The sequence below is a fragment of the Aquarana catesbeiana genome, linkage group LG11, assembly GCF_042186555.1.
Source record: "Aquarana catesbeiana isolate 2022-GZ linkage group LG11, ASM4218655v1, whole genome shotgun sequence".
NCBI lineage: Eukaryota > Metazoa > Chordata > Amphibia > Anura > Ranidae > Aquarana > Aquarana catesbeiana.
Genome location: NC_133334.1, coordinates 60,291,001 through 60,315,723, shown reverse-complemented (window position 1 = coordinate 60,315,723; position 24,723 = coordinate 60,291,001). Strand labels below are relative to the sequence as shown.

General features: G+C 45.2%; 1 protein-coding gene across 2 annotated transcripts in view; it reads left to right on the top strand.

Moving 5' to 3' along the window:
- The first annotated feature begins 18,325 nt into the window (after window positions 1-18,325).
- The window catches only part of DEPDC7 (DEP domain containing 7), a 53,303-nt gene continuing 46,905 nt past the window's right edge, over window positions 18,326-24,723 (top strand). The window contains exon 1 of one of the 2 annotated variants that reach the window (XM_073604472.1): window positions 18,326-18,448. In XM_073604472.1, the coding sequence (XP_073460573.1) occupies window positions 18,376-18,448 (73 nt within the window). In that variant the 5' untranslated portion in view covers window positions 18,326-18,375. Of the gene's footprint in view, window positions 18,449-19,419; window positions 19,506-24,723 lie in introns of those variants that run through there. The other variant, XM_073604473.1, reaches the window with a different exon arrangement.

The following is a 24,723-nucleotide window of genomic DNA, read 5'->3' as shown; positions in this document are numbered from 1 at the left end:
GGAGGGGCGGGGGGGGACCGGATAAGTGGAAGTTCTATTTTTGGGTGGAACTCCGCTTTAAGATCTGTGCATAATGCAGGCTTTGGGACAAATTTATATATATGAATTTATCGCATTTACTGACATTTGTCATATAGTGGTTGATTTACTAAAACCGAAGAGTGAAAAATCTGGTGCAGCTCTGCAGAGAAACCAGCTTCCAGGTTATATTGTCGAAACTTAATAGAACAAGCTGAAGTTAGAAGTGGATTTGCTACCATGCAGAGCTGCACCAGATTTTGCGCTCTCCAGCTTTAGTAAATGAACCCCATAATGGTGTAGACACTCTTTATAGATTCCTGTGATGATATTTTATGATTTGTCTGGGAAATAGTTCAACAGAAGCATTATGGAACACATTTGGATGCTGCTTAAGCCGGCCATAGACGGTTCAAATTTCAGCTGGTTTAGCAGGTACTGGCAAAGATTCGAACCATGTATGGGCAGGCTAATTTACCGAGGTCGATCCATCGATCGACTTGGGTAAAACCAGCAAGTGGGATTTTTAGAATGCGATTATTGCCAGCGGCTATAGCTGCTAGCAATAATCACTGTGTTCTCAAGGTAGAGACAACTCCCCGTGCCCCCTTCCCCCCACCAGGAGAACACAGTAGTTTTGTGGGAGGGATTCCCCCATCAACACTGACTGTGTTGATGGGGAAATTGAGAGATTTTCTTTCCTGCAACCACTATCATCTATGGCAGGCTTTAGTTTTCAAGCCCCCATTGCCTGAATGAGTGATATTGAAATCATTTGGATTATTTGTAAATCATGGGCTGTATCTGACCAACCAGACAAGTTAGTACCTGCCCAAGGTTGTGTGCCCTCAGGGATGATATCCGGCAATCATTTAGATCTCCCACAATCAGCACAAGGACTTGCTCTCACTTGGGTTCTAATCTGCCCCTTGTAAACTTGTTGTGCATACAAACATCTAAAGAAATGTAAATGGGGCTCAGAGACTACAATCCTTATTAAGTTATGTAAAGAATCCTAAGGATCAGATGCAAAGGACAAACATTTGTTGTAAACTTTGTTAAATAGCCAGCAAATAAAAACAGAGGATGCCGTCTCTCACTTCACACCAATCACACGCTGTTTTTTCATTGAGAACCTTTGTGTTGGCACTATACCTTGTTCCAGGCTCTCTGTATTGAAAAGGATCTTAATGCTGCATACACACGAGCGGATTTTCCGTCTGAAAAATCTTGGATGGTTTTTCCAACGGAATTCCACTCAAGTTTGCCTTGCATACATACGGTCACACAAAAGTTCGCTGAACTTTCGACCTTCAAGAACGGGGTGACGTACAACACTACGACGAGCTGAGAAAATGAAGTTCAATGCTTCCGAGCATGTGTCGAATTGTTTCCGAGCATGCGTCGAATTGTTTCCGAGCATGCGTAGGAATTATGCGCGTCGGAATTGGTACAGACGATCGGAATTTCCGATCGAAACTTTTTCCAACCGAAAAATTGAGAACCTGCTCTCAATCTTTTGCTGGCTGGAATCCCGCCAGCAAAAGTCCGATGGAGCGTACACACGGTCGCATTTTCCGACCAAGAGCTCTCATTGGAGTTTTGCTGGCGGAATTTCCAATCGTGTGTACGCAGCATAAGGGTGAACATTATTTTATTCTAGTAACTCTGTGTGGTTAATACTGCTAATGATCTATCCAGTACATTCATTTCTTTTTCAACTGTCCTTTTTTTAAAAACCCAGACCAAAACCCTCCGATTATTTTCAGCGAATAAACCCCCGATAGCAAGCAATTGTGCTGCAAGTTTGGAAATTACTTGCTAAGCTCTTGCTAGACTGGCCAGGCTTCACAAGTTTGTTGCACAATAGCAGCAAGTCCGCATTGCATGACTCCAGATCAACTTTCTTTGCAAACATTCTGCAAATCTGCTGCAATTCTGGTTCAGTTATGTTGTGCAATAGTCCTCCCACCACAGGGGTCACTGTGGCTGATTTTCATGCTGTAGACTTGCAGAGCTCTTGCTGTAGACTCACCGCTGCAACTTTGCTCTTGCTAGAGACTTGCCACGTAAATTTGCTACAAATTGGAAAAGTGTCAACTAGAACTTGTACTTCAAGTGCTCTGCAAGTGTACAACTTGCCAGTGAAAATGTGCAGCAAGTTAACAGACTTACAATTCAACACTGCCACAAATTTGTGGTAAGTTATCCTTGCTATCTTGGAAGTTGCCTGTTTGATCTGCAACTGCCATGGCACTGCACATGTGATCAATTATGGCTCCAGCCATTTGATGGTTTGACAGTTTGGTTAAAAGCACAAGTTAGGCCTGGTTCACACCTATGCATTATTTAGCACGTTTTCAGTTTTGCAGAAACACACTACAGTCCATTTAACATGGTTTCCTATGGATGTAGTTCACATCTGAACCGGAAATGTAGATAGCTGAGCGGCAATCTTAAGTGGGAGTGGGTTGCCTGTCAAAACCACATTTCTGCTCCCCCCCCCAAAAAGTGGCAAATGTGGTGGTGGTGGTGGGGGGGGTGCGAACAAGCGGAGCTTCCCCTTTTGGGTGGGTTTCAATGCTACTGTGTGACTTCTTTACTCAATCTATTATAGGAAATTGGAAAATAGTGGATCTACCAGCAGGATCAACAGGATGCCTATATTTCTTTATGTTTATCGAATACTTTATGTAAGTACAGTGGAGTACAGTGGAACCTCGGACCGCATTTGGCCAGAGTCAATTGGTGACACTTGGAAACGCTCAGAGACAGTCAGAAACACTCCATTCCTGAGTGTCTCTGAGCATCTCCGAGTGGTCTCCGGGTGTCTCCGGCACCCCCGAATCTCTGGCCACATGCGGTACTGCATAGACAAGCAGTGGCTGTGGAACGGATTATGTGAGTTTCCTTTATTTCCTATGGGGAAACTGGCTTTGATACATGAGTGCTTTGGATTACAAGCATTCTTCTGAAACTAATTGTGCTCGTAATTCAAGGTATTACTCTATGTCAAAGCGCTTAAGCCAGAGTTTCTCATCTAGGGCCAGCTTAACCACCTCCCACCCGGCCACTGCACATATACAGCCAGGTGGATGCTTCCTCCTTCTGATTGGACACTCAGGGACGTCCCTCAGAAGGAGGGGTATTGTGCCCACGCAACGGCGCGATCTCTATGCGCTCGTGTCACCGGAACACGACGCATCTCCGATCGGCAGGAGGGCTCTGTGATTGGCCCTCCTGATCACATGACGGCTGTGTCCAATCATAGCCGTCATGTGATGTAAATAGAGAGCTGGTTGCTAGGCGATCGGCTCTCCTCTCCTCACACAAGTTGTCAGTGAGGAAAGGAGAGTGGATCGCTGCAGCCAGCTGTTGATCAGTGAGTATGAACTGTTTTTACAGCTATTTACACACAATGTAAAATCACAATGTCCCCAAAATAGTGTCCTCAAAACACTGTCCCCACACACATGTCCCCACACACAGTAAAAACACCTGTCCCCCACATATGTAACAGTAAAATCATATGTCTCAATGATCATCTGTACACATATATCCATGATCATCTGTGCACATCTGTACATGATCATCTGCGCACATCTGTACATGATCATCTGCATACATCTGTCCGTGATCACATAAACCAATTATTATACACTTAACAGGATTTTTTTTTACAAAAGACATGTAGCAGAATACATTTTGGCTTAAATTTATGACAAAATTAGATTTTATTGGATTTCTTTTAAAACAGTAGAAACATTTTTTTTTTTTCAAAATTTCCGCTCTTTATTACGCTTATATCACAAAAAATAAAAAACTGATTTGTGAATAAATACCACCAAAAGAAAGCTCTATTTGTGTGAACAAAATGATAAAAATTTAATTTGGGTACAGTGTTGCATGACCGCACAATTCTTATTGAAATAATGAGAGTGCTGAAAGCTGAAAATTGGCCTGGGAAGGAAGGGGGTGAAAGTGCCCAGTATTGAAGTGGTTAAAATGAACCTGTTCTTTGCCTTTCTTACCACTCCGTTCAGCTGCTGGTAGTGAAGAGTCATAACATAGAGCTTACACAGAGATCAGGACATTCTCTACTCCCATTTGTCACCCAATCAATAAACTCCAGTACTGCCACCTGGGAGGGTTTCACATGATCCCCATACTCACATGTTCCCAATCGTGAATGTAGCATGGCAGGGCAGCAAATGGAAGACGAGTATAAGCTACTGCAGGGACCTATAGATTTTCCCTGCTAGACAGAGTTTACTTCTGCATTGGACACAAAGGATCCAATGGAGAGTATTTTTCCAATAGCTTTCTACCAGCCTCTGGACCTCTCTCTCTGAAAACAGCAAGGAACCTCTGGAAGAAGCCATAGAATCAATAGGCAACTGTGGTTCATATCTCCCAGGTCATATTCACTGCGATCCTCTGCCCCCCACATGTACTGTGATCCTCTGCCCCCCATCCCTAAAGTGAACAGAGATTTTGCTATAGTGAGGTGAAAATATATACTATATAAATTATTATTTACAACATACAGAAGATGTTGGTTAAACTGATTTTTAAGTTAGTTGGCAATCTTTTATTTGTAGATGATCATTTTCAAGAAATATTATCAATACAAGCGTATTTAAGGAAACTGTAAGGTAATGGTCAGGTAATACCAACCAAGAAAAATATGGAGACTCAGTCAGCAGAAGTTCTATACAAATCTTGAAGTCCCATCCAACCCCTCCAGTGTCTCCTTATTGGTAATGGATGGCCTTACTAACCAATAGGGTGGCTCAGGAGGTGAGACAGGACCAAGCTCGACTTGTACAGAAAAAGTCAGGATTTGCATAACTTCAGTTATCTATATCTTTGGATCTAATTATAGTTTTAGCATGAGGTTTTCATAGAAGGTAACTTCTAATTATAAATTGTTTCATCATATACTCGGTTTGAACTGGCCAGGTTTTCTACAATGCTGTAATTTACAGGTAATTACATAGAACAGAGAAGATGACAAGTACGGTATGTTATAGCGACGGGACAACAGATCAATCTTTAGCACATAAATTACACTGTCACTCATTGTATGGAAACAAAGAAAGACATATACTGTACCTGTACCAATGCAATGGCAATAATATAAAATTGATACTGCAGAGAAAAGCCACACAAATCAATAAACAAAGTGAAAAGACACACTAGGATTTGAAGCTATAGAGGAGAAAACATGTCTCTGGTAACAATACCAATATACAGTACTAGTGGTCATTACAGTAATACCTTGGATTACGAGCATAATTAGTTCCAGAAGCATGCTTGTAATCCAAAGCACTTGTGTATCAATGCGAGTTTCCCCATAAGAAATAATGGAAACAGATGATTCATTTCACAGCCACTGCTGGTGTATGCAGTACTGTATGTGACCAGAGGTGCGGGGGCGATGGTGTATGCAGTACTGTATGTGGCCAGAGGTGTGGGGGCGCTGGTGTATGCAGTACTGTATGTGACCAGAGGTGCAGGGGCACTGGTGTAGGCAAGACTGTATGTGGCCAGAGGTGCGGGGGCGCTGGTGTAGGCAAGACTGTTTGTGGCCAGAGGTGCGGGGGTGCTGGTGTATGCAGTACTGTATATGGACAGAGGTGTGGAGCACTGGTGGCTCCCACCACTTCCTGGAGAACTCGGAGACACTCGGGAACTGTTGACACTTCCAGGTGCTCCGACGCACGTTACACACGCCCCACCCAGCTAGGAGTGTCTCTGAGTGTATCAGAGCGTCTTCGAGTTCTCCAGGAAGCGCTGGGAGCCAACAGCACCCCCAGACCTCTGGCCACATACAGTAATATATACACCAGCGGCTTTACTACATGGATGAGCACCAGAGTTCTGCTCATCTTGCAAGACAGCGCTCGCATATCAAGTCAGGAGTGAAAACAAACTTTTAAAGGCAGCTCTCTATCCACCACAGTATTCCAGAGGGTCCTTGCAGTAGTCTGTAGAGCTCTATAGAGCAGTGATTCTTAACCTTTTTGAGACCAGGGCCTGGTAAATTCCTCCAAAACCTTCCATAACCCAACAGTAAAACATAACATTCGGACAGGACTAGGGCTTTGTGGGAGGCTGGGTGGCCTTGTAAGACGTGGGGGGCACTATGGAGACTGAGGGCCTTTGGGAGCGTGTGGGCATTGTGGGCTACTATGGGAGGTTGGGAAGCACTATTGGAGGTTAAAGTGATACTAAGTACACACTGTTTCATTTACGTTGTACTCAGAGTTTCTAGTAGACTGTATAAGGAAAGGTATGAAGGGAAAAAACGGAAAATTGTATACTCACCTTTCCGTAATTTTCCTTTCCTGTCGCATCTCATGGCAGCATACACCTATGGGTTGTGGCTCCGCCCCCGCAACCTGATAGGACCGCGTAGCTATTAAAGTCTGAGAGAGCCCCTGCCCCAGCATTCTCCGTGTATATATACCTCACCTCAGATGGGTGGGCATTTGTATGCTGCCATGAGATGCGACAGGAAAGGAAAATTACGGAAAGGTGAGTATACAATTTTCCGTTTTCCTGTCGCATCATGGCAGCATACACCTATGGGGAATAACTCGCAAACTGGGTGGGTATGAGCAAAAGATAAGTTTTTTTATTTAGAAGGTATTGAGGAGTTAGCCTGAATAATTGCTCTCCCAAATTCTACCGTGGACAATCTAGCGGAGTCCACTTTATAATGAGAGATAAAAGTGGTTTTCGAAGACCAAGTGGCTGCTTTGCAGATGGTTTCGGCTGATACCCTGCAGTAGGCCGCCCAGGAGGTCGCCATTGCCCTTGTGGAGTGTGCCCTTAAGCCCTCAGGTACTCGTGCATTGTTAGATGCGTAAGCTCTCTTAATGATCTTCACCAACCATGCTGCGATGGTGCGAGAGGTTGCTGCTTGTCCTCTTCTAAACCCATGAGGAATGACCAGTAGGTCCTCTGTCTTCCTTAAATTGCTGGTTGCCAGGAGGTAGGCCTGGATATTCGACTTTATGTCAAGCGGATGTGGATCACCCTGTTCTGTGGATAGGGTGGGGAGACATAGTTCTTGGTTAAAGTGGAAAGATGATGACACCTTCGGGATGAAGCGATCCGATGGTTTTAAGACTACTTTGTCTGGATAGAACATCAAGTATGGTTCCTTAGCCTGTAAGGCCTGAATTTCCGATACCCTTTTAGCTGATGTAATTGCTATTAGGAAAGTGACTTTGAGAGTTAGGTCCCACAGGGAAACATTCTCTAACGGAAAAAATGGCTCATGGGATAAGGCTTCCAACACTACTGAAAGATCCCATGTCGGGAAGGAAGGTTTCCTAGGTGGTCTCAGCTTTAGGCAAGCCTTCTGAAATTGGATGATGAGAGGTTCTTGAGCCCATTTCACTCCTGTCATAGCGGATAGGGCTGATACATGTACCTTCAGGGTACTAGACCTAAGACCTTTATCTAGACCTAACTGGAGAAACTCGAGGATCTAAGGAACTGATGGAGATGCCGGGTTCCAGGATTGCTGTTGTGCGACTAAGAGAAAACTCTCCCAGACCCTTTTATAGGTTTTATTGGTCGTGGATTTTCTGGCCTGGAGGAGAGTGTCTATCACTTTCTGGGAGCAACCTTGGACTAAGAACCTAGTCCTTTCAATCTCCATGCTGTTAGATGCAGCCTCTCCGGAAATGGGTGAAGGAGTTGCCCCTGCGACAGTATATCCGCTGTCATTGGGAGTGTCAGTGGTTCTGCTGTGCTCAATTGGAGGAGCGTCGTAAACCATGGTCGTCTCGGCCAAAATGGGAGGACTGCTAGCACTGTGGCTTTCGACCTCTTGAGTCTGAGTAAGAATCTCGGAATGAGTGGTGTTGGCGGAAATATGTACCCCAAACGGAAGTTCCAGTCGTGTTGTAGGCAATCCGTGCCTTCTGCCGATGGGAAAGGAATTCTGGCTAGATATCTCTGGCATTTCGTGTTGACCGGTGTTGCCGCCAGGTCTATATCCGGTATCCCCCAGGTCTGGGTTATGAGGGTAAAGGCTTGGTGACTTAAGGCCCACTCGTTGTTTGATACAAAGGTCCGACTTAGGGAGTCGGCTAGTTGATTTTGGACTCCTGGGACATACGCTGCCGTTAATCCCGACAGGTTCAGCTGTGCCCACTCGAAGACTGGACGGACTTCCCGCATCATGGAGCGACTCCTGGTGCCCCCCTGCCTGTTGATATAGGCAACTGCCACTCTGTTGTCCAATTTTAGCAGGACCTCTTTCCCCCTGAGGAGGGGGCTGAAGGCTAACAGAGCTTGGAAAGCTGCTTTCATCTCCAATATATTTGAAACCACGTTCTGTGTTCTGAATGTCCAAAGGCTCTGGACTGCGTGATGGCGGTAGTGTGCCCCCCAGCCCTTCAGGCTGGCGTCTAAAGTAATTATTTCCTGAGGAAGAGGGACTATATGCCTGCATCTCTTCAGATTGTTCAATCTGGTCCACCACCAGAGTGATTGTTTTATTTCTTTCTGGACTACGATCGGCTGAGACAATGATACCCCGTTCCATTGTTTTAACAATGATGCTTGCAGAGGTCTGGTGTTCCATTGGGCCCATTGTACCATTGGGATGGTTGCTGAGAATGACCCCAGTATGCTGAGGTACTCCCGGGCTGGTAGTGTGGTAGAGGCTAATAACTTTCTTGCCTTCTGAATGAGGCTGGGAATTTTTTCCTGCGGAAGTTCCACCGTATTGAGACGGGTGTCTAGTTCCGCCCCCAGGAATATCATTCTCTGAGTGGGCTGCAGATTGCTTTTCCCCCAGTTTATGATCCAGCCGAAGTTTTGTAGGGTGGTAATCAGAATGGATCGATGCAGTAGAAGGGAATCCTGATTGTCTGCTAGCAAAAGGATGTCGTCCAGGTAATGATGGACCCTCAATCCTTGTTCTCTTAGTAAGGCTATTACTGGCAGTAAGATTTTTGTGAATGTCCTTGGAGCGGTGGAGATCCCGAATGGGAGGCTTCGGAATTGAAAATGATGTAGACCTACCGCAAAGCGGAGAAATTTTTGGAATGAGATGTGAATGGGGACGTGCAGATAGGCGTCTTGTAAATCGACGGAAAGCATCCAATCCCCGATATTCATGGCCCGAAGAATTGACTGGAGGCTCTCCATTTTGAATGTCTCGACTAAGATTGAGCGATTGAGATTCTTTAGATCTAAGACAGGGCGTAGATCCCCCGATTTCTTCTTCACCAGAAACAACGGGGAGTAGAATCCCGTTGACCTTTGGGATATTGGAACTTCCACTATGGCTTCCTTTTGTAACAGGTCTTGGACGTACTTTGTCAGTAGCATCCTTTTTTCCCGAGATGCAGGTAATCTGGTTACAGAGAATTGGTCTCTTGGAGCCCGTGTCTTGAATTTCCATTTGTGGCCGAACTGGACAGTGTCTATCGTCCATGGGTCCTTTATTGTATCCGCCCAGACCTGCTTGAAACTCATGAGTCTGGCCCCCACTAAAGCTGGTTGGGCGGACGCACCTTCAAAAAGACTTTTGTTCCCCTGACGCAGGGGTCTTAGACTTTTGGAGCTTGAGGAATGATGACTGGGGATTCTTCCAGTTCCTCCTATACTCTTTCCTGTAGGATCTTGCCTCTCTGTATTTATCTGGCAGATTTCTTCTAGAAACCGGTGGTCTCTGCTGCCTGGGCCTCCTATCTGAAGGGATGAGTCCCGATTTTCCCCCCGTGACTTTAGAAATAGCCACGTCCAGTTTTTCTCCAAAAAGGTTTACGCCATCAAAGGGTATTTTGCACCAATTGGATTTTGAGGAGGGATCTGCCGACCAGGGTTTTAACCAGAGCGCCCTTCTGGCCATTACTGAGCTTAACATTGCTCTTGAAGTGGTTTTAATTATATCCACAGAGGCTTCTGCGACAAAGTCGACTACAAGACTAAGTTCTTGGAGTGCTGAGATAACTTTCTCCTGCTCTATTCCTTCCGATACCAGCTTCTCGGCCATCGTGGACCAGCTTGAGATAGCCTTACCGACGGCAGCCAATGCTATTGCTGGCCTGCAAGCGCCACCTGCCGAGAGGTAGGTTCTCTTAAGATCCAGATCGATCTTTCTATCCAGGACGTCTTTGAATGTGACTGCATCCTCTATTGGAAGTGTTACGTGCCTGGCGAGGCGCATTAGGGAGGAGTCGACCACTGGAGGAGATATTAGTGGGTTGACGTTAGGCTCTTTAAGTGGATAGAGTTTTGATAATCTGTTGCTGAGGCCAGTTTTTTTCTCTGGCTTTTGCCACTCATCCTTAATTAGATCCTCAAGTTCCGGGAAGTTCTCTGGGTCTTTTTTAAGATTTGGAAAGTATTTCCTCACTTTTTGAGGAGTTTCTTTTTCTTCCACCCAGTCGATCGCCTCTTTTACTGACTTCACGAATGGGTCGATCAATGAGAAGTCGAAGCCGGTGGATGCCTCTAGATCATCAGTGTCAGAGAGAGGGTCTGACGTCTTTGATGATGATGGGGCAGTGGATGAGGTACTTTGTATAGGTCTGCTGGCTTCTGGCTCTGCGACTTGTGGTGATGGATCAATTGGTTCTCTTGCCTCTGTTTCTCTGTCTTTAGCTGCCTCAATGAAGCATGTGCGACAGGCCAGTTTGTCTGGAAGTGCTGTAGCACCGCAAATCCAGCAGGAGTTCCTGGGTGGACGGGAAGGCTGGGTGACAGGAGATTTCCTGCGCGCAGGGGATTTTTTGTGGTGGGAGCGACTATGCCTTGATCTTGATCGGCTTCTCCTGCGACTTGATCTGCTCCTCCTGCGACTTGAGCGGCTTCTGCGATTTGAGCGACTTCTGCCGCGCTCTGAGCGACTCTGCCTGTGGCTTGAGCGGCTCCTTCTTGAAGGCTCCCCTCGTCTTGAATGTGACGATCTGGAAGACCTGGTGGGGCTGTTCAATTTAAACAGCATTAGTGAGGGCTCTCTTTTTCCTTCTCTTCATACTTACCCATCATCCCCTCTTACCTAGTAGGCTGGCGATGGTCTACCTGGGCAACGGTCTCCATGAAAGGTGATGAATCAACCTATAATTATATAGGTGACTTAGCATGCATGGGATAGCAGATAGTAAACAAGCAAAGAAAAAAAGCCATCATAGATCTTACCTGGGCGTGGAGATAGCAAGAGAGAGACAGGGTAGATTAGCAAAAGAAATCCGGTCAAAATTCCCCCTTACAGGCTCAGGAGAGAAGAGACAAGAAAATGCTGACATTACAGCATTTTTAAACTTGCCGCCGTCCCGGGGTGATGACGTCACGCTCGAGCATGCTCAGATGCGCTCTGAGGCCTCCGACGCCATTTTGGAAGCTGGAAAGTGGGATGTCCTGACAAGCTGGAGCTATGGAGACAGACAGGAGGGGAAGTTACCCACAGGTGCACAGAAAGGAGCTGGAGACCGCTGCGATCCATAAACCTGTTTAAGGTTTGTAATGTATTGTAACATACCCCTGAGACCATCAGAGTGGGGTTCCTTCCATTGAGCTCATTTAGAGGCTGTACAGGATAGGACTTCCACCCAGGAGAGGCTAGAACCTGGCTGGGGCGAATGTTTTAGGTAAGGGATGCATGTTTTCGGTCCTTGACAGGTGAGGAAAAAAAGGAGAATGCTGGGGCAGGGGCTCTCTCAGACTTTAATAGCTACGCGGTCCTATCAGGTTGCGGGGGCGGAGCCACAACCCATAGGTGTATGCTGCCATGATGCGACAGGAAACAGGAAGTGACCTGGGGTGTGCCGTAGTCACGTGGTCAGTATGCCTAAAGGGGTCATACCCAAGTATAAGTAAAAGAGAAGAAATGGAAAGAAAAGGGAAAGAAAAAGGAAGGCGGGTGGGACACGAAAGAAACGTTGACAGGAAATGGAGGGTAGAGGGTGGGCTTAAATACGGCCCGACTCCTCCTACAAAATCAGGCTGACCTGTGGTCAGCCTTCCCACTTGTCCCTTCTATTTCTGTATGTGGATGATGGCACTGTAATTATTTTACATTTTCCTAATTGATTTACAGCTTTCAGATGACCCAGATCTTTCCCAGCCTGACTACAGGGAAACATAAGCAGGAGGAGCTTCTAGACCTCTACTGCTGGTCACATGGTCAAAAAAAACCAAAAAAACAGCCTTTGGAATACAGAGTAAAAATTAAAAAAAATGATATCAATAAACTGTTTTAAATTGTCAAACAAATATATATTTGAAATCAAATCTTTATTATTTTGTGGAAATAACATGGTGTGGGCATATATCTGCCAGTCACCAGATGTGTCACACCCCTCCAGCCTGTGTCTTAGAATAGGAGGGAGGTGAAGCCACCATTAACCTCTTGCCGACCACCCGCCGTCATTATACTGCGGCAGGTAGGCTCGTTCCCATGAATTGGCGTAGGTGTACGTCGGCTCGTGACCTCAATTTTGTGGGCGCACACGCCACCGGAGGTGCGCCAGTGCTCCCATTGGCCAGTGGGGGAGCCAATCAGCGGGTCCTCAATGTCTGCTGGCCACCCGCCATCGTTCCCCACAGTGACAGAACGGGGATCTGCCTGTGTAAACAAGATCACACAGATCCTGTCTTTCTGCTAAGCAGGAAGACGGATCGGTGTTTCCCCAGTCACACAGTCCCCCATAAAATTAGAAAACACAAAGAGGGAACACATTTAGCACCTTGATCGCCCCTGATGTTAACCCCTTCCCTGCCAGTGTCATTAGTACAATGTCAGTGCATATTTTTAGCACTGATTACTGTAATAATGTCACTGGTTTCCAAAAATTTGTCAAAAATGACAATTATGTGTCCGATCTGTCCGCCGCAATGTCAAAGTCCCGCTAAAAATCACTGATCGCCACCATTACTAGAAAAAAAATGCCATAAATCTATCTCCTATTTTGTAGACGCGATAACAGATGTGATAGGGAGGAAATGCTTAGCATAGAAACTCACTGAAAACTGAGCATGTGCAGAGTTGCCACCACAGCTGCAAAATCCCTGTCTGAAATGGGGACATGAACAGAAGGTGTAGATAGAGAACAGCAGGTTTTTTGAAGAATACAGAAAACGATAGACATGTGCATTTCGTTTCGTAACAAATCGATATTCGGCCGAATTTTGCATCTTTCGGACATTCGGATGCATCCGAATGTCCCAATAAAAATGATCGAATTTCAACTAATATGAAAGAAATTATAGCGTATATAACGAATGATTTTGACATGATTCGGTAATTCGTTAAAGATCTAATGAAACAAAAGGTCAACTCAAAGTAACTCTTACAGTCCAATCAGCTGATTAATTTTGTGCTGGAGGTTGGATGACTGGCAAAGTGCATTCCTGAGAAGGGTGTTGTATTGTATTTGAGCAGAGAAGAGATATTGTCATTGTGTGTGTTAATAGATTCAATAAACAAACGACTTTCCAAACTACGAATCATTATCATGAATATCTATACATACATAAATATCGAATTTCTAATATGAAAGAAATTATAGTGGATATATCTAATGAATTCGACATGATTCGAGATTCAGTATAACGAATATTGACACTCTACAGAAATAACGAATTATCCGATAACGAATTAACGTAACATAACGAATATAACAGAACGAAATTATGTATTGTATGAATGACAACGAACCAAAACTAAACAAAATTTTCCGTTGTGCACAAGTCTAGAAAACGATTCCCACAGTGGCTGAGTGAGTATAAACATCATGTAATACACCATTTTTTGATAGTTTTTTATGATGTGGGTTTAGTGACACTTTTAGGATTAATTGACACTTGCTTCAAAACATGGCTTCAGACACGCTTTGTTAAAGCTCTCTGAATGCCAGTCAAAGCCCCTGTCACTAAATAAAATGGTTAGATTACAATCCCGTTTACACCTTGCGTTTGCTTTGGCTTTGCTTCAAAAATTATACCCCATGTCGCTTTAGTGGTGCTTTAATCCGTCTTCAAAGCCTCCATAGAAGTCTATGGCAAAGCTCGCCGCTTGAAGCACCTGCAGCTTTTGAGAGGCTTTGAAATTTAGCTTTGCTTTGTTTTGGAGAAATTGCAGGTATGAGATATCCACACTCATACACAGGGCATTTGCCAAGCTTCAAAAAAGCACCACCGAAGCATCAAAAACACATCAAAAAAGTATGTTGACGCGGTAGGCACTTTAATGTCGAAGCAAGTGTAAATGAGCCCTAAGTGAACCGCAGTTGGCTGGAGGCCCAGGAGATGGGTGGCTGTGGTCCATCAGTAGGCCATTGACTGCTGGTTGAGAACTACTGCTGTAGAGCATTAGAAAAATGAGAGAGCCCACCATCTGATTCAGTCCAGTAAGAATTCTTAATTTTCAGGACATGTAATCAAACATCCAATGTATTTCGGGGGCTCAGAACTTCCTCTCATTAGGGCTTGTGTGCTGGCAGTAAGTTCAGGTTTTGCATTGCAAACTGATATGGACAGCATAAGAGCTGGCTCCCCAACTAACAGGTGGGCTGTCAGTTGGTGACCCGGATCTCATGCTATCTGTATGAGTGTGCAATTGTCCAGTACAATTCTGAATTTACTGCCAGCACACAAGCCTTGATGAAGGAGGAGTTCTGAGCATCCAAAATGTGTTGGCTTTTAAATTATGTTTTGTGAAAAATAAAATTTCTTGCTGGACTGAATCAAGCTTTGTGTTGTTCTCATCCTGCTATGCTCTATAGACAAAAGTATTTGCCAGATTTGGGTCAGGAGGAACAATCTGTGTGTCTAGTTTACCAAGCTGTCATTCCTCCCGTGAGCTTGTCCTGTTTTTTTTTGTTTTTTGGGGGGGATTCTGTACTTTTCTAGTATATATTGCAGATGTAGCAATAATAGGTGTTGCACCCCCTAGCTGTGTTGCTAGAGTGTTAGAGTTTATGTGTTAATTTTGGTTGGCAGCCAAGCCTTCGTGTTTCCTGGGTTGGGAAGAGATCCAGGGAAAGCTAGATGACTCGCTGGCAGCATCACTGAGACCTCCCCCCTACTTCTAACATGTACTGGAACCTTCAATACAGCAAAACAAATACTCTTGCGCACGAATGTGTTAGCCAGGCAGTCCAAAGTTCAGGGTGGACAATAGCTTTTGGCCTTGCTGCCCTCCAGGATAGGGATATCCTAGCAATCAGAGGAAAAAAACAGAAAAAAGAGGGCTCACCAGCCTTGTGCATTATCCTTTGAGGCTCTGAGGAAGAAGGCTAACCTTCGAAACGTGTCAGCCAGTAGCGGTTTGTACGTCCTCTCTTCAGGATCTGGAGACTGCTATCAGTACACGGACTGTCACAAGCCAAAGACTGTTACAAGTGTGATTTTCTCTCTACCTTTGTGAGTAGTTTTTAATGATTATTTTCTTAATAAATGTATCAAAGGATAATGCACAAGGCTGGTGCGTCCCCTTTTTTCTGTTTTTTCGTCTGATGTACTGGAACCTTCTAGAAGAATGGGGGGAGGAGTAAGGTGGAGCTGCCTGGAGTATTCTGGGACCCCTGACAGCAGGTTCCTCAAATACTCTGGGTCAGACCAGCTGGGGCAGTGTGGAGTTCGGTTGGAAGATAGAATGTTAGGCTGTTAGAGGACCTTGAGAGTAGCTCCCCAGTCTGGGGGGGGGTAAATTCAGGCCTGGGCTCGGGTCCGGAAGGGACCCCTCTTCATGACAGACGGAGGGATCCTGACCAGGAGGCATGGGAGCAAGGAGAGGACAGCAAGAGAACACCTCCAGGCAGATCTCCAGGGTGGAAGACAGCCACACTGTGCCCCATCATATGCAGCCACCTGTGCCCATCAAATGCAGCCACTTGTGCCCCTCAAATGCAGCCACTTGTGCCCCATCATATGCAGCCACTTGTGCCCCATCATATGCAGCCACTTGTGCCCCATCATATGCAGCCACTTGTGCCCGTCACATGCAGCCACTGTGCCCCACCATATGTAGCCACTTGTGCCTATCAAATGCAGCCACTTGTGCCAATCAAATGCAGCCACTTGTGCCAATCAAATGCAGCCACTTGTGCCCAGTATATGCAGCCACTTGTGCCCATCATATGCAGCCATTGGTGCCCATCATATGCAGCCACTTGTGCCCAGTAAATGCAGCCATTTGTGCCCATCATATGCAGCCACTTGTGCCCATCAAATGCAGCCAGGTGCATGCCCCAGCTCGGCTGTCACTTCACTAACCCCCCAACCCCCCCCGGACCCGCGGCCAATCCAGTGGCACTTACCAAGTGACGGGGCTTCCTCCTCCTCTTCTGTAGTAGTGGGAAGCGGAGCCTGTGGCTCCTGTGTCCGCTCAGCTCCTCAGGCTTCCTCCACTGTGTCTCCTCTTCCGCTAAAGCGTCCAATAGGATCGCCTAATGCTTTGGCCAATTAGGAAAGAGGTCTCACTGACCTGCCTGCTGATTTGCAGGGAGGAACATTATTGTGAAAATAGCAAAAATGAATTCGCTATGCCACACAACAGGGTGGGATCAGGACGCAGTGCTCTGCGCCCCCAGTCCACCCTATTTTGAAGCCTATTAGAGCCTCTGGCTCTAATCACGTGCTTCAAAATACACACCCCTGCCTATCCCCCCAAAGAATTTTATGTGTCCGGCGTCTTAAAAGGGGCCAGGCACATGAATAGGGAGGGCGGCGGAGGTGTCGAGGGGGTGGCGCCCGTGCATCCACAATGCACGGGCTGCCACTGCCAGACGCACAGGTCAAAGGTCAATGTGATTGTCACTAATGATCGTGTAATACAGTAATGTGATCAGAAGAGCTGGAGGACCACAAATCCCACATAGTAGGTCAGGCTGACTTTTACATGTACACAGACATGGGAACAAAGTATCAAAATGGTATCAAAAGCCAAAGCTCTCTCTGGTGCCCTGCTAGAATACAATAGCACAGCGGGAGAGATCCACACATCACACATCATTGAGTTGATGCAGGAATCTCTAAAGGCCCATACACACGATACCAAAATCAGATGGAAAAATTCATACAATGAGCTGTCTGACGATTTTTGGATCGTTAGTACGGTGCTTTCGACAGACGATTTTGCTTTTTTGTCAGACAAAAGCTGGATGTGCAGACTATAAAATGTCGGATGTGAACTTAACGTCCGATTTTTGTTTCATCAGTGCGGTTTTCCGTACGAAAACGGATGTTCGGTCGTCCGAAAATCTGATCGTGTGTACAAGGCTTACGTTTTTTTTCTTAGTTCAACAAAAACTTTATGTGTGTACCCAGCTTTATGGCCCATACACATGATCCGAAAATCGGACGAAAAATACCGAATTTGACACGATCATACGATAATCGGATCGTTAGTACAGAGCTTTCGAGAGCCGATCACGACAATTCATCCGATATTATTCGATCAGACAAGCACAAAAATTTTTCTTGTATAATACCAGATCGTACGATTTTCGTTTAGTCAGAACAGTTGTCATCCGAAAATACAATACAAATACATTACAACACATGACATCACTTCCGATTTTCTTTTCTGTACGATGAGAATTTTCATGACTTTAGTAACCTATTCAATTTCTACTTGCGACTATTGAGTGAAAAATGGCGGACGATCTGTCATCCGATTTTCAGATCGTGTGTACGGGCCAATAGACACACAACAGGGTTTAAGCCTCGTACACACAATGAGATTATTGGACGAATGATTGTCCGTTTTTTTTTTTATTGCATGCCAATCTCAGATCGAATCTGATGATCTTACTAAAGTCATGAAAATTCCCGTACGACAGAAAACATTTTTGGAAATGATGTCATATGTTGTAATGCATTTGTATTGCATTTTCGAAGGAAAGCTGTACTGATTAAATGAAAATCGTACGAAAATCGTACGATCTGGTATTGTACGCAAACATTTTCGTGCATGTCCGATAGAATAATAGTACTATCGATCCAATTATCGTACAATCGATTCGAAAGCGGTATTTTCCGTACGATTTTCTGATCGTGTGTATGGGGCAATAATCAGAGATTGCAGGCATAATACAAGAGACGGTCAGAGACTAGAGCTGGAATACAAGGGGTGGTGGGGAGGGGACATGATACAGGAGGGGGGGGGGGGTAACCATGCTCTGTGAGTTGTAGAATGGGCACACAGTGTCCCCTCCCCCCGTGTCGGTAATGCTCTCATTCGACGATCACACTACACACAGCAGAGTTCCTCGGCTTCTCCTGACATTGGGGGCGGTACGTGGTGTAGCCCCGCCCCTTGTACAGTAGAAGAAGCGCAGAGCCCCGCCCCCAGGCTCAGTCCTGGATCTCGGGGAGAGGAGGATGGCCACAGTCCGGGAGAAGGCGCTGAGTCTCGGTCTGTGTGTGGAGTACAGCCCGGTACACCGACCGCCAGGTACGGCCCGCATATATCCCGTGTATAGAGCGGTACACACAGTAGAGATCGGGGTGTCTGTACGGATGGTAGACACACACATAGAGATCTGTATGGAGGGGAGGATTGGAAACTTGTAGGTGATTCTCTCCTGTTCTCTGATCGCACATTGACCGGTGTGTACATCACATGATCTCTGGGTGGGGGGTATATTGTACTGATATGTTGGATGTTCTACCCATGGATGGGGTATTGGAGGGGTATCATTGGTCAGTGTATTGGGGGGGGATCTGGGTGGTGGTCTTTTTGGATATGGATTGGGATATCCTTGTTGATTTGTAGTGAGATGGATTGCCCACCACTGTATATCTGATCCATGTTGGGGGGGGTCCTTCTCTGTATAATGAAGGGTTGGTGATCAGACGGAGACCCCCATGTCTGATGGTTGCAGGTGAGGATTTCAGCCTGGTCTCTCTAATCAGGCTCTTTGTTAAGCCAATTACTCTTTATGTGTTTGATTTTATCAGCAATGATCTCACTCACACTATACACATGTAGGTGTGCATGGAATGCACAGGTACATTTTTTTAACCTTTTGTGGTACATTATATTTCTTTACTTTATATTAATGTAACTTGCTCATGCATTACATTGCAGCACCTTCACACTAATAGGTGTGTGATATTACTATTACAAACTACACAACTGCTGCTTTCCATTTAACAAACACGCTACGATACATTGCAGGACACAGTTCAGTGATTACCTTTTCATTTACTTTTCTTATACTTTGACATTTTATTTAACTGTGATATGGCATGTGTGAAAACTTAAAAAATAAATACATTTGAAGTCCCTACCCTCAAGGAGCTTACAATCTAAGGTCCCTAAAACACATTCATACCTAAACTAGGGACAATTTTCACAGGATCCAATTAACCTACCAGCACGTCTTTTAGAGTGTGGGAGGAAACCGGAGTACCTGAAGGAAACCCACGCAGGCGCAGGGAGAACATGAAAACTCCAGGCAGGTGGTGTCGTGGTTGGGATTCAAACCAGAGACCCTTTATGCTGCTAGGTGAAAGTGCCACTGTGCATCTATCTATCTATCTATCTATCTATCTATCTATCTATCTATCTATCTATCTATCTATCGGTGCAGCTTGTTGGTATAAATTGAAGCTGGGGGAGGGGGTAGTATCATGTCACTGCTCATTGAGGCCAGTGTGAACAAGCCCTTCTGCCGTGTACACACGAGCGGACTTCTCGTCGGACTGAACCCCGAAGGACTTTTCGACTGAGTTCCAAAGAAACGGACTTGCCTACACATGATCACACCAATCATTTTGAACGTGAGCACGTACGACTGGACTAGAATGAGGAAGTTCATAGCCAGTAGCTGCCCTTGCGTTGTTTTTGGTCCGTCAGACTAGCATACAGACAAACGGATTTTTTGATAGGTATCAAGTCCGTTGAAAAGATTTGAAACTTGTTCTATTTCTAAGGTCCGGCAGATTTTTAGACAGAAAAGGCCCGATGAAGCCCACACATGATCTAATTGTCCGGATTCGTTCCGTGGGACCCTTGATGCCGAAAAGTCCGGTCGTGTGTACACGGCTTTAGGTCTAGCTCCTTCTCTTCGTATTTCAATCAGTAGGAGTAGTCTAGACTCTAGAGGGTGTTGTGTATTAGATCTGCAGCCCTTACCTGGAGTACAGGTCCTCTTTCAGTGCCATGTCTGTCTTGAACAAGGAACAGGTCAGTGATCTATGATCAAGTCTACCCCCAGCAGGTCATGTTTCCAATCTACCTGAAGGGTTACCCAATACCATGACCTGGTCATTTATAGGTATTCCATCTGATGGGTGTCCTAAAAACAGAAACCCCACCAACAAAGTTAAGACTCAGTTCACACTAGTGCGACTTATAAGTTGCTACAAAGTTACAGGAAGCGCTGCATGTTTAGTTGCATAGATTGGAACGGGTGATATCTGAAATAAGTTTGGTTTTGACTTTTCATGCGACTGTCACAAATCGCATGATAAGTTGCACTAGGGTGAACTAAGGACAAAGGAAACCCTGAGTCCTGCCTAAGTGGTACGGTCAATGATAGACGTTGAGTCTTCAAATGTCTTCCATCAAAGGTCAGGTAATGTGAGCCTTGCTGCCCCCTTCAGGCTGGGGAAATCTTCAACAGAACTGGTAACAAAAACAAGAGTGCACCAGCCTTGTGCATTACCATAAAAAATGATTTATTGAGAAAGGAAAGTCTGTCCAGGCTCCTTAGAGCTCTGAAGAGGATACGGCTCTTGGAACGTGTTGGCCTTGCTCCCTATTGGGGATCACTTGAGAGCCTTAGACGTGTTCTGTGCTTGTATAATCCTTTGCGTGTATATCGGGATTTATTTTGTTCCACAATAAATAGTTTTTATGGTAACACACAAGCTGGTGTGCCCTCTCTCTCCTTTTTTGTTTTTGGTTCAGTTGTCCTAAAAAACATGACCTGTTAGGAAACCATTAGGACTGCTGTTTAGAACATGACTTGTATAAAACTGATTGGAATTTATAACTGGTTATTGTTAAGTCTAAAAGGGGATGTTTGTAAAACAAATGTGAGCAATTTAAATATTGGGCTGCCTGTGTAAATGCTGGCTTTATATAATGGGGATTTTTCTGGGAAGGTTTTTGGGAGTTCTAAAGGCTTGTTCACACCAACGTTTGGGGGGTGTTAAGTATCACTTCTACCATCCCCTTTAGCTGTGGTGTTTTTTTTTTTTTTTTTACCACTACTATACCTTTTTTATATTGGCTTTTGGAATTTACAAATGCAGCAATTTAGAAATCGGACTAAAGGTTTAGTGCTGGAAAACACTTTTTGATAAATAGTACATTTTATATACAACTATATATAGATCAGACCAAAATGAGGAGGAAAGAGGGACAGAGGGACATTGCTCCAAATCAGGGCCTGTTAGGGTGTGTGTGTGTGTGTGTGTGTGTGTGTGTGTGTGTCTCTTTTATGTAATCTTGTGATTCAGTTTTTACCTCCACCAGTGTCCTATGCTGCTTTGTGTTCAGCATTATTGTATACATGCTTCTGTTTTTATTAGTTTGTTTATGTGCACGTTGTGGTTTGTGTGGTGTTGTAGCTTATTATCCTATTAGTCAGTGGCGTGGGAATCTGGTGCTTTCGGAGAACAAAGCTGGGTAATGCACATAACATATGACAGTTGGACGGGCTGTCCTTTGCTGCGTTACATGTGAAGGTATGTGATGTCTCAGCACAGGGAATGTGGATGGGGCAGCTCAACCGTCTGGTTTGAAATTTTGTATTTGCTCATTTCCTTTGAACGGGCTGTATCTTCCTGTCAGGGAGAGAATACGGATTGTGTGTATACCTGAATTTGTGGATGAGGCTGGGATCAGAAGAATCCTGGGTGGAGATGAACAGTCCATGTAATGTGGTTGGATTAGGCTGTGCTCTGTGCAGTCTGCTTGTTCATGTGTGATTTGTTGGGTTCTCATGCACATGGGTGATTTGTTAGGTTCTCATGCACATGGGTGGTTTTATAAGGGAAAAAAGCTGCGCTGTGAGATGATTTGTGATTGAAAAATATTAAAAAGATTGAATCCATAACCATACAATTAAAAAATGAAGAATTCATGCAATATGTTATATCAGCATTTATACTATCACCAGTGATAGGTGCAAAAAGATATATTAAGATAAAGTGTATAGCAAGATACACAAGCAACAGAGCCAAGTCCACTCCGATAGGCTATTGAAAGAGAGCCCACTTGGTATAACAATCTTCTAGGTGATGGCTTTGCAATCTTCCTGCCAGTGATGACATGCAACTGCAACACTATGGGGGATGTGATGGGGTGCAATAGAGAAGTGCCTCCACCCACGAAAATACTGCCGCTTACCAGCTCCTTAGATCCCTTTTTTTTTTTTTTTTTTTTTAAGAAACTCACGAGTGCCTGTGGCTCTTAACCCCCAGCCTCGGGTCTTTTCAAAGCTAAAGGGGCTCCTCAGACTCTCCGCGTAAGATGTTGTCATGTGGCAGATGTATGCTCATTCCCCATAAAAGGACATAAAAACTTCCATAGCGTAATACGTTTAAAAAAATGTATTGGTAAAAAAAAAATAATGCACTTAGTTATGCAGGAAATAAGAAGCGATGGATTAAAAAAAACACGAGCCGGCTGGCTCTCGTATGCTGCCTGTAGCTCCTGGGACTAGTGCGGTATGTGGTGACGTCAGCACGCCGCTCCTCCCTACGCCGTTTCGTCACAGATGATGTCTTCCAGGGGCACGTGGTTTGTTGGGTTCGCATTCACGTGGGTGGTTTGTTGGGTTCTCATTCACGTGGGTGGTTTGGTCCTTCGGCATCAAATCTGTTTTCGGGCACCTGGGAAGCACGGGCTGAAATACATGTTGGTTGGACAGTGTTCCACACAATACTGGCTAAACTGTATTCGTTCTCAATGCACACCGCTCCTAATGCTGGTACACTGAGCATATATTTCAGCCTGTTTTAGATTGTCTGTCAGTCTTCTAGCAGTAGGGCTGGACACTGCACATGTGCATCCCACGTGCCTGAAATCTCCAGGATACAATGCCAATGGGGAAAACTCCCTCCACCTTTTGCATGTAGCCTTAAAGAGGATCTTCATTTCCCCCTCCAAAAAAAATTGCGTCAGCAGCTACAAATACTGTAGCTGCTGACTTTTTTTAAAAAAAAGGACATTTACCTGTCCAGGGATCCAGCGCTGTCTTCACCTGAGCCAGTTCTTCGATCCTCTGTTCACCGGCATGTTTACTTTGGGAAGCCAGCTGTGACTCCTTGTGGCTTCTCACTGTGCATGTACGAGCCCCACTGCGCTTTGTGAATGATCCCACAGCCTTCTGGGATCTGACGTGTCCCAAAAATGTGATTGGGTGATTGTTTTACAATTAAGGCCTCTTTCACACGGGGCAGATCAGTCATGATCCGCCCCGTGAACATCCGCTTGCTCAGCGGGGATAGCTCCGCCGATCCCCGCTGAGCAGGAAGATGACAGGTGCATCGCTGCACACTGTGCAGCGACGGACCTGTCAGAGCGCCGCTCTCCCCTATGGGGGGATCGGATGATGACGGTCCGTAGTGTCCGTCGTCATCCGATCCGATCCGAAAACGGAGGAAAAAGTAGGTTTTTCCTCCGTTACACTTTTCGGATCGGAGCGGGTCGGATGTCAGCGGACATGTCACCGCTGACATCCGACGCTCCATAGGGATGACTGTGTGTCCGTTTTTCATCCGAAAACGGATGGATGAAAAACGGACATACGGATCATCCGTGTGAAAGAGGCCTTACCCTGTTCAACTGCTGAGTGAAGAAATACATGCGGTACTTCTGGGGATGGAGGCATGACCCACTCATCCCCCCCCATTCCCCCCCCCCCCCCATGAGTGTTCATGATATACAGGATATATATAGCGCCAGCAGTTTGCACAGTGTTTAAAAAAAAAAAAATTAAGGCAGACAATATAGTTGCAAAATGATTCATTACAAGAGGAATTGGAGGGCTATGCTTGTTAGAGCTTACAATCTAAAATCGATTGGCTGTGTTGTCACGTGGGGATAGGCAAAGACTTTTCAGTCCTGGGCTACCTGCTGTAGGCTAACCCTTTCCTGCTCCCATAGGGCATAGGTAAGGTTTGTATGTAGCCTTTTTTGCCGAAGAGACATGCATTAAAACTTCCTTTCCTGTTGATCACCTGTAGAATATACACAGAGCTGCACATGCGTAGCTTAGTTTACATTTCAGCACAATGCCTGTATGCCAGGATAAGCACTCCGTGTGTGGGAGTGACATGTTTTTAGGAGCTTTTGAATTAAACTGGTTGACTCAATGAAGGCAAGTAAGAACATTCTAAGCATGTTCTGATGAGAATTTTTGTATAAACGTTCATATGAAATTCTACCAGTGTATGGCCATCCTAATGAATAGATTGGCCTTGTACTGGATCGGTCAGTTTGGTAATTTTCCTACTAAAAATCTTTATATTCAATCCTGCAATAATCGGTCAGCCCTGGCGTAAACCTTGTTCAGCTCATTGTTTCTGATTGCAGTTTGTTTGCTGGGTGACAGCAGGTTGCAGGCATATAGAGATAAGACCGAGGAATGCTCCGGTATTTATTGCATGATCTGAATGTGACCTTGTTCAAAGTGGAAGTCCAATGTACCAAATCTGTTTGGCGTTTCAGTGGCTTTATATCCAGCGCTGACTAACTCTTTTGGCATCTAA